Source organism: Centropristis striata, chromosome 15 (genome assembly GCF_030273125.1).
Source record: "Centropristis striata isolate RG_2023a ecotype Rhode Island chromosome 15, C.striata_1.0, whole genome shotgun sequence".
NCBI classification, from domain to species: Eukaryota; Metazoa; Chordata; class Actinopteri; order Perciformes; family Serranidae; genus Centropristis; species Centropristis striata.
Window position 1 is genome coordinate 9,953,351 of NC_081531.1, and position 10,949 is coordinate 9,964,299.

The 10,949-nt window shown below is 37.8% G+C and overlaps 1 protein-coding gene across 2 annotated transcripts; it reads left to right on the top strand.

The window, feature by feature from the left end:
• Positions 1 to 1,513: 1,513 nt before the first annotated feature.
• On the top strand, positions 1,514 to 9,264 carry ggnbp2 (gametogenetin binding protein 2). 2 transcript variants are annotated; one of them, XM_059352400.1, is made up of 14 exons: positions 1,514 to 1,747; positions 2,814 to 2,939; positions 4,216 to 4,296; positions 4,403 to 4,656; positions 4,996 to 5,094; positions 5,849 to 5,962; positions 6,055 to 6,264; positions 6,404 to 6,578; positions 6,691 to 6,879; positions 6,991 to 7,126; positions 7,428 to 7,553; positions 7,671 to 7,816; positions 7,901 to 8,113; positions 8,665 to 9,264. In XM_059352400.1, exons 2-14 carry the CDS (start codon positions 2,847 to 2,849, stop codon positions 8,866 to 8,868), a joined length of 2,040 nt encoding a protein of 679 aa, XP_059208383.1. In that variant the 5' UTR covers positions 1,514 to 1,747; positions 2,814 to 2,846; the 3' UTR covers positions 8,869 to 9,264. The 2 variants fall into 2 exon arrangements, with proteins under 2 accessions (XP_059208383.1, XP_059208382.1); XM_059352399.1 differs by lacking the exon at positions 1,514 to 1,747 and adding an exon at positions 1,858 to 1,979.
• Positions 9,265 to 10,949: the final 1,685 nt, after the last annotated feature.

Genomic DNA, 10,949 nt, shown 5'->3' on the forward strand with positions numbered 1-10,949 from the left:
CCATTACTTAAAAAATAAGGACTGGGGTTAAAAGCTGATATTCTGAATGTGTCACTATAGAAATATTACAACTTTAAAAATAAATAATTTGGAGGGAATGTTTTCCAAGTTAAAGCAAGATAATGTAATGTTTATTTGTGGGGATTTTAATATAGTTTTGTTGAACCCAAACAAGCACAAAATGATTTATGAGTTTATTGAAACAATGTACAGTATGACTCTATATCCACTGATAACCAGGCCGAGTAGGTAACAACGCACTATGAAACGTTGATTGACAATATATATAATATGGAAAATAACATTGTTAATGGAATACTATTACACATACATTAGTGACCACTTACCAATATTATCAATTTGCAGTTAAACTTGTAAAATAGAGTAAATGGATGAAGAAAATCAAATGCAAGCTTACAAGATGTGAAGAGTGAATTACTTCAACTAGACTGGAACATAGTTTACAAGGAGGAGGATGGCAATAAAGCATATGAAATCTTTTTGAGTATGTTTGTAACATTGTACAACAAATACAGTCATGGAAAAATTATTAGACCACCCTTGTTTTCTACTACAACTACATTTGTTTGGACAAATATAATGATAATAACAAAAATAGCACATAAGAGTTGATTTAAAAGCTGATATCTAGACATTTCACATGATTTTTTTTTATATAATAACCAAAGTCATTATCAAGAAAACCATGGAAAATGGCTAGATAGGCTAGTGTCTTAGTGGCTTTAGTGTCAGGGATCATTCACTCATTTGGATGTTTCTCTGTGAGGAAACCAATAACAAAGAGTACTATTTAATAACCAAATAATAACCAAAATCATTATCAGGAAAACCATGGAAAATGGCAATCAGCTCTTAAATTAAACCATCAGCTATTTTATTATTATCATTATATTTGCTGACCAAATGTGCCTTTAGTTGTACCAAGCATTAAAATAAAAAGAGAAAACAAGACTGGTTATAATGTAATATATATATATATATATATATATATATAATTATAGTTATTATTTTTAGCATCAATAATTTTAGCCAACCTGGATTTATAAAAGCTTTACTTGTCAGAATGGGTTTTCTACCAGAAACAGTCAAACATGTGCTGGTAGAATGTAAGATGTACAAAACTGAAAGAAAGAGACTCCTAGAGGATGGGAAACACAGTAACACCCTGGAAAGTCTCCTTGGAGAAAAATCATGCAAAGAAAACAAGCCCCTTTTCAAGATAATTTAGTTATGTATTTAATTATTTATAATTGTATGTAAAATGCTATTATTTACACTATTGTTTCCCCTTTTTCTCGTTAAATCATTTATGTATCTAATTTTATTATTACTTTATTTATTTTATCTTATTTTTTCATCAGTATTATTATTTTCTCTCTTTATTTTCCTGTTAATCTACTGCTCCACACTCCAGTCCAGTAGGTGGCGGTAATGCACCTGTACGTTGGTCTGCCAACTGCAAATAAAACTCAAAAGAAGAAGAAGAAAAAGAAGAAGATGGATTTTCTGTTTGTCAAACTGTGTCACTGAAGTGAACAGTTAAAACTAATTCGAATCCCCCATATTGAAAACAACATTTAGACTGTTTTATATGTATTTTATTTTTGTCTATTTATTTTTGTATTTATTTTATTGCAACTGCTCTGAATTTACAATATTGATATTATTATTATAAGTTTTACCGTCGGTTGATGTTCACCTAGCATTCTTTCTACACTTATGCAAGGTATGTACTGTGAAAAACGTGCCAGAAATGTTTATTTTTGTTATTTTCAATAAAGCATTGAAAAAAAACTGTCAGTGTTGCGCCCCCTGGAGGCCACCAGGCCACACGCCTGATGACGTCAGCGGCTACGTGCAGAGGGCAAAGGTCAAATCAGTAATGAAGACTCCGCCACCGTAGCAGCTTCACTCACTGTCGCACTTGTTTATTTCATAAGAGGAACTTTCAGAAGCGGGTATGTATATACAATGATTGCGTTTAGTCAGACATTCCTTCAAGGTGACATATTATAATTAATCTTTTTTTAACGTTAGTTGGAGAAACTGGTGAAAGTGACAGTTGCTAAGTAGCCAGTCACCCAATTTAACTTTATATTAGCCTTTATAGTATCCTAGCCTGCTAACATTAGCTTTGTAGGGCAGCGGTGCTAACTAGTAAGTTAGCCAAGTTTGCTGGCACTGACAGGGCGTAGACAAACTATACCATAACTGCAGTTTATATATTATTGTTTAAGGTATTATCAACGTCGGTATATAGGAATAACTTGAAAATATCGTGCATGGAATATATTGACCGGCTTCCTCTATTTCTTGAACTGGCAAATGAAATAAGCTAGCAGGCTAACGTGAGGCTAGCCGCCGGTTACTGCTTTATCCTGCCCAGCATAAAGGCGTTAGCGTGATTACTTCTTTCTCCATAACTTAAACAACTTTTGCCGAAATATCTACAAACTGACTTTACAACCTAATATATCATACCCCTTCCTTTATGCAAGCATTCGTTTTGCAGGTTGTTTTGCTAACTGAGCTGGTTAAATGTGGGTCAAGACCAATCTGTGTGTACTTTGTGTACTTCAGTGTTCCTGGCGTTACGTCAGATGTTCTCAACCTCAGGGAATTGTCAGAATTTTGTACACTGTTTTGTTGCCTTTTTAGCGTGTAAAATATCTTATAATGGCAAGGTGATGTTGCAGTTAGCCCGTAATGACCTGTGATAGATAAGCATTAGCTTGATGTAGCCTGTGCTGATGTCTAATGTGGTCAGTCGGTCTCTTGTGTGTCACCTGCAGGCGATCTGCACCACAGCCACACTGGAAGAAGTCATGGCACGCCTGGTAGCAGTTTGCAGGGAAGGGGAAGAGGACTACCCATTTCTTGCCAGACAGATTCCCCTATATATTGATGATACTCTCACGGTTAGTAAGCATTCTCATATATGTCAAATCAAAAATCAAAATGAAAAAAAAATACTTTATTTATCCCCGAGGGCAAATTCAGTTAGTCTGGTAGAATCTCTGTTAGAATGAGACAGCCTGTTGGCTGTAGGAGCGAAGGATCTTTTGTATCTCTCCGTCCTGAGAGAGAGGAGCCGTCCACTGCTGGGTTTTTTTGGTCCATAAAGGTTTTGTTTAGCAGATGATCCGGGTATTTCAGGATAGCCTTGAACATCTTGACAGTGCATCTCTCCACCAGCTTTTTTGACCAGTCTGTCCAACCGCCTTGCATCTCTGTGACTGATGCTGCCTCCCCAGCAGACTGCAGCATAAAGCAACACACTACCATTTCAGAGTGATAAAACATCTGCAGCATCTTACTACAGATCTTCATCTTACTACAGTCCAGAGATCTGAGTTTCCTTAAGAAAAAGAGGCGGCTCTGCCCCTTTTTGTAGAGTGTCCGTGTTTAGGGACCAGTCCAACTTATTATCCAGGTATACACCTAGATACTTATAACTTGGCACCACCTTGATGTCCACCCCACAGGTATTAACTGAGATATATGAGCAGGTGTGAAATGGCTATAATCAGCCTCTTTGGGTCATGTGTTAGCTTAACCCATAAGTTCTCCAACTGATTTAATTTCCAAAAGTAAATGTTTACTAGTGCACTGACTGTTAGAAACATTTGAAGTCCCAACCTGGGACAAAACTGTTTTGCTAACCTATCTTCTCTATTAGACAACCAAATGAAGAAAATGTAGTGTTTAGACAAATTCGTAGATTTCCATGGCTGTGTAGGGATTCAAAAAGACAAGATTTATGTAATGACACAAAGTGGGAAAACAGCAGCACCAGTAACGCCCTTCTAATCATGGGAATATTTCCAATTCCTGAATGTGTTTCCGTCCTTCAAGCTAGGTTGCAGCCTAGTGACACGACATGCGGATTGTTGCATTTAAGTCAGTACGAGAGAGACAATAAAATTAAGGTTGTTGCAAGTTATTTTTTGGGGGGGAGAGAATCCTGAGTTAGAAATTATTAATAGCTTCCAATAGCCAATCAGTATCAAATATTTTTCTTTCTTTAACAACTTGGAAGGTATTCCTGCCTGTGATTAAGTGTAGTATTGTAAACTGTGACACAAGATGTTCTAAGAGACGGTTAAGACTTGTGACAATTATCAGTATGGCTGAAATAAGTCTCTGTGACTTTCGATAATCTACATTCACTGTTGTACATTATCTCGTTGTTAGATGGTGATGGAATTTTCTGACAGCATCATGGATGTTGATGGCCAAGAAATAAACACATCTCATTGGAAACAGTTCGCTGAGGTGAGTAGATCTGATTTTCCATACGCACACACTTCTCTTCGCTAATGTAAATAATAGCAGAGCTGATAAGTGTGTGACACAGATGCATGTTTCCCGGGCCCTTTAGTATCACTCCAAGTTGAAGCAGCAGGACTTGAATATGGCCCTGACGGTGACACCAAGAGAGGTGAACGGTGCATTATCTCAGCTGGTGCCATGCGTAGGCTGCAGACGAAGTGTTGAGCGCCTCTTCTCACATTTAGTGGAATCGGGGAACCCGGCCCTGGAGCCCCTCACAGTGAAACCTACAGGCATGCTCTCTGTCACTAAACCCTGTTTAGCAGACGTAAAGAAGCTCTACACCCTCTTCTACGTCCATGGGTAAGATACCATAAAGTCCCTATTTTTTACTGAATATGAACATGTGCACTCCAATATGTGATGTCAAAAATAATGTATTTGTAGTAAACCTCTCCCCTCTTTATTATGCTCAATTAGTCCTGACTTTTGCATGTTAAGTTCTTTGAGACATAATGTGACAAGGGACTTTAAATTAATTAATTTCAAACTGTGCTCATACTGAGTTATTAGAGACTGAAATACTGTGTCATTTTCTTCTTATTTAGAGTCCGATGTAGCAAATGTAAAACTTTCAACATTGTCTTTTTTTTAACGTCTGAAAACGATACTTTCTAAAAATGTTTTTTTTTTCTTTTACAGGTCAAAGTTGAATGACATGATTGATGCCATTCCAAAAAGTAAAAAGAACAAACGCTGCCAGTTACACTCCTTAGACACACACAAACCTAAACCTTTGGGGTGAGTACTGTGACCATTGTTATCTATTTTCCCCATCAAACTGCTGAGTTGTTTCTTTTTCTAAACAACATTCAGGATGTTAGTGTTAAGAGGCTGCATTTGAAATGTGGAATAGCAACTCCAGCAGACAGGATCAGTGTGTTTAAGTAATGAAGTGGGCATACAGAGTGGCAGGTTTTAAGAATTATACTAGGCGACAGCATCATCTTTTCCTTTGGACAGGTTTTTCCCCCATCATGGAGACACAAGCCAAAAAAGACTGAACTAAGCTCTTTTTTTCAAGCCTCAAGAAGATTTCTGTTTTACACATTAGACTATATATTGCTATAATATTAGGATATTAACTTAAAAAAAAGAAGTAGTGTTTTGCCCTTATTCTGAAAAAAAAATTATATTAAGATGTTTACATGGCTAATGAAAATGATTACTATACTACTATACCTGTTAACATGCCGCCATGCATACACTTCAAAATATGGACTAGTAGAACAACTGGAACCGCTTGTTCCACTTTGCTTCGTTTCATCAAAATAGGATATTTTCAGTTTTCTGCCATGTTTGACCATGTAACAGCCGCTTTCATTCCTTCAACCACTTTTGTGAAAAGGTCGGCGCTGTGATATTTGGAATTTCCAAATACCAGTCGATATTCAAGTCATAATTTTTATAAGTAGTTGATTCAGTAGTTGCAAGTTGAAAAGACAATGTTTGTATTGTGATGGCATCACTCTAATGGTTGTGCGTTTGCTTACAGGGGAAGCTGGATGGATGTGTGGGAGCTGATGTCTCAGGAGTGCAGGGATGAGGTGGTCCTCATTGATAGTGCTTGTCTCTTGGAGACACTGGAGACATACTTGCGTAAACACAGGTAACTTTGCTAGCTCTTATTACCCTCTCTTAAATGCTATTTAGATGTTTAGAAAGAACTCAATTAACTGTGCAGTACTTTCTTGTCTGCAGGTTTTGCACTGACTGTAAGAATAAAGTGCTGAGGGCATACAACATCCTGGTGGGGGAGTTGGACTGCACTAAAGAGAAGGGGTACTGTGCTGCCTTGTATGAGGGACTATGCTGTTGCCCTCACGAACGCCACATCCACGTGTGCTGTGAGACTGACTTCATCGCTCACCTCCTTGGCCGAGCAGAGCCTGAGTTTGCAGGAGGCTACGAGTAAGTAAATGTTGAAAAAGTGAATACTACTCGGCTCACTTTTACCATTGATAAAATCTGTTTCATTAGAGTCATTTTATACACTGCCTTGTTCTTTTTAATGTATACATTTGGTTGATGATATTGCTTTTATTTTAAGACGCAGAGAGCGACATGCCAAGACCATTGACATCGCACAAGAAGAAGTCCTGACCTGTCTGGGGATTCACCTGTATGAGCGGCTGCACAGGATCTGGCAGAAACTACGAGCCGAGGAGCAGACCTGGCAGATATTGTTCCATCTGGGAATCGATGCACTACGTAAAAGTTTTGAGGTACATAACTTGTCATGACTTCGCATGTGTATAGATTACATTCAGACTGGCTTATCAGATGATGAAGGCATTATAGCTTTGTGCTAATATATGCTTATTACCATCCCTGTAGATGGCCGTGGAGAAGATGCAAGGGATCAGTCGGCTAGAGCAGTTTGTTGAGGAGCTGTCTGAGGAGGAGAGGGCCAAAGAGCTGAAGCAGGAGAAAAAGAGACAAAAACGGAAGAATCGTCGCAAAAACAAGTGTGGCTTTGAAATATCTGAACAGGAGGGAGAGGACAAGGAGAAGAATCTGGATGAGGTAATCCCCCACCAACAGTAAAGCTCTTGTACATATATAAGATGTCTGTATTTGTCTGCAGTTGCACATTTGTTTGCCTGTATTTAAGTCCGTCTAATTGGTGTGTTTCAGGGTTCTCTTGAGTCTGTAGAGAGCACTTGCCAGGTGTGTGGTAGCCATGAGGAGGAGGAGGAGGAGGCCGGATGTGATCAGAGCGTCGCTGCCAATGGAAGCATTTCCTGTAGCTGCCCAGACAACACGAAACAGGGTAAAAGACATATAGACTGTATATATTTTCCTGTGTAGTGTCCTACAACTGCACTTTATATCTTCACTTTGTAGTGCAACCTAGAATTTTTTTTAATCTTTCCTAAATCAGTTCTATCACTGTTTCAAGTTTGGCATTTTGGCCATCAGCATCTTGGCTTTTTGAAAACCAGAAGTGACCATATTTGGCCAAATGGTGGTTACCTGCTCGGCAGGGAACAAGAAGGGGCAGTTCTAACACAGACATCGCTACAAGCAGTTTAACTTGTGTTTTATATATGTTTTTCCATGTGTTTCTCCAGATTTGTCCCCCCACAGCAATGGTAGTGACTGCGGCTACTCCTCAAGTATGGAGGGCAGCGAGACCGGATCGCGAGAAGATTCTGATATTGCCTGCTCTGAGGGAATATGCAACCATGACTATGCAGGTCCGGTTTGAGCAGCTCTAAGATGCTGAGGCCTTAAAACACGAACCAGCTCAGGGTCTTTTAAACATAGAGTAAAAACTGTTTTCCTCACAGTGAGTCTCTGTCTACCTTCTGCAGGAGATGACCCAAATGTCCATCACTGTGCTGAAGACAAGGAGGACCGTATCGACAGTCGTTTGGGCTGCTGGCCACACACTGTGGAAAACACTCAATGCAAGAGTAAAAAGAAGAAAAGGAAGGGCCAGATTTTATGCAACGATCAGGTGAGGGAACAGACTGCAGAACTGACGTGCTTTAGGCAGAATATTTAAAGCTGTGTATTAATTAAAGTATGCTCATTTCCACAGGGACAAAAAGAAGAAGGCTGTATGTCAGATGGGAACACAACAGGCCACAGTCCCCCATCAGTGCACACTTGCCGAACCAAAGAAATATTTTCCTCCTTATGTGGCGATACGTTTGCCAGCATTGCACTACGGTTACCATGGAGTGTAAATCAGAATAACCTTAGCCTTGATGCGAGGTCTCCAGAGGCAAACACAAGTCTCATGGAATTTCTGGTCAGTGAAAACATAGTTTGAAAATACTCCAAAATACAGTCATGGAACAAATTGAAAAAAACATTGTTTTCTTTAATTTCTTGTTCATTTTCATGCCTGGTACAACTAAAGGTATAAAAATAGCTCATACGAGTTTACTTTAAGAGCTGATATCTAGCCATTTTCCATGGTTTTCTTTAATGATTTTCATTATTATCAAGAAAACCATGGAAAATGTCTAGATATCAGCTCTTAAATTAAACTCTTATGAACTATTTTTGTTTCATTATATTTGTCCAAACAAATGTACATTTAGTTTTACCAGGCATTTAAATTAACAATTAATTGAAGAAAACAAGGGTGGTCTAATCATTTTTTCCATGACTGTAAATCTTTCTCACAGGAGACATGTGGTCTTGTGATCATAGGACAAGCACGGTTGTCACCAGTAGCCTGTGTTCTTTATATTTAACTGCATTTCACTTTTTCCTAATAAGAAATAATTAATACACTGGTTTCATTCTGGCTCTTGTGTGACCTCCAACTCTCTGGTTGTGTTCTTCTTAATACAGGATGATTCAGAAGTGACTTCAGATGAAGAGAATTGTCTGACGCAGGATGAAATCGAGGCATTTTTAGAAAGAAACCAGTCTTTCTACAACAACCGCCACCAATACCGACAGCTCCTGAAAGAGAAGTTCACCAACTACTGCCGCGCCACTGAGCGGAGTAAGCCCGTCTGTGGGAAGTGGTTTACCACCACCAGTGTCAACTAACTGCACTAACGGCATCTTCCCCGAGGAAAAACACTCGTGACCACTGCTGCAACAGAAAAGATAAAATTCTGAAGTACATTTGGTGTCTTGTTCCGTCGTTTCTCCTTTAAATGTGATTCTTACTTTGTTGATCATCTCTTTTTCTCTCTTTTGCACTTGTACACCAACACATTTTCCATCTCATTTCTTGGCCACTTTCTCACTTGTGATTGTTCTCTTTGACCAAGCCTAGCTATTTGTTGTTGGTCTTCTGTAGGGTTGTTGGGTATGAGCACAGTGGAATCTGTAATCAAGCTTTGCAAGCTGTGACAATTAGGGATACATTTTAGGAGTCTTATTTTCTTTCTTTCTTTCTTTCTTTTTTAAAAATGTTTTTGTTTCTATTTTGTTTCTCTTTGGTGACACTTCTGTGTAGTGGTTAAGGTTGTACCATTAAATGTGTACAGAAATTCTAAATATAAAGATTTTACAGAGAATAAACATCCATTTGTAATAAGAATTTGGGTGTGATGTTAAGAGCGCAATGTGCAAAATTTACTAAATAAAGAATATTTATTAATATGCATTGAAATGTGTTTTTTTTGACCATACAATTGAATATATTTTGATTTTACGATACAGTAAATAGTAGAGCTCCTATTCTGTGAGACACTATTTCATGGCCGTTACTGTATAACACTAAAAACACAATAAGGACTGGTAGAAAGGCTAGACCTGAGTTTAGAACATTGTTAAATGAATGTCCATTGAGCAATTTCAATCATTGTTAAGGAAACCGGACATTTTTTGGGGGGGGACTTTAGGCGGTTACACAGTGATTTTTAAATTTAAGAGGCTATAGCTTTGTATTTCTGAATCAAATACTCAAAATATAGGCTTTATTATCAAACAGATTAAAGTTGATCTGTATATGAAATCCTCTGTGTAGTTTACTTTAAAGAAGGGATAGCAAGTATGTAGATTTTGCTATCTTCATGTCAATCAGAAATGTTAACATTCTCTCAGTTAAACTAATAAACCAACCAGGCAAGTGTTAAATTAAACCTAAAGGTATAGCCTATAAGTGTCGAAGTGAAAGACAACCGTGAAAATGGTTTGCTTGAATTAAAATCTTATGAGCTATTTTGTTATTATATTTGTCCAAACAAATGTGCCTTTATCATGTAGCCTCCAGCCTCCCCTCCTGTATCTCCTTCTGCATCTCTACTACTATTATCACCTGACAAAAATATATTGATGCATAACATGAACAGTGTGATAATTTGCGGTGTAACAATTATCAATTTTGATCTTACGGTTAAAGAGGAAAATGCCCCGCTCTTTAAATTGAAGTATTGTATATCTCCAAATCGGTTGGTCGGATTGACACCAAACTTGGTATACTTATTGTCAGTGCCCTCCTGAGGATAACCCTTGAAGGTTTTTATTGATCTGCCCCTAGGTGGCGCTCTGGTGGCAGTCTAATTTAATATTTGGCACTGTGCCCAGACAATAAGACTTAAGGCAATGAAATTCATTATCATTATCATTTTTTTTAGCTTTTTATCTATGTTATTTACTTTATTTGTACCCAGAGGTAGATTTTGTTTGCAGTATAGAGTCCTCATACACACACACAAAAGAGGCACATATCGCACATCATTCAACTTAAGACAGTGGGAGTTAAGAATAATTGTACCAAGTTTTGTATAATAATGCACAAACTATCCCTTTAATCCTCATACAGTGTCTGAAGGAGGACTCATAACTGATATGTATAAGTTAGAAGAGGCAGGTAGCAATGGTGGAAAGTAACTATGTACATTTACTCAAGTACTGGACTTAAAGTACAAATTTGAGGTACTTTTATGCACATTTTATGTAACTTTATACTTCTACTCCACTACATTTTGAGGCATATATTGTACTTTTTACTCCTCTACATTTAGTTGCCAGCTGCAGTTACTTTTCAGGTCAAGATTTAAAATGAAAAACATGATACATTTAAAATGATTACCCATTTTTATAAATTAAACCACTTAAAAGTTTATTAGGTAGTTTAAATGAGCGGAGTGGAGTCATTTCACAGTGTGGTATTAGTA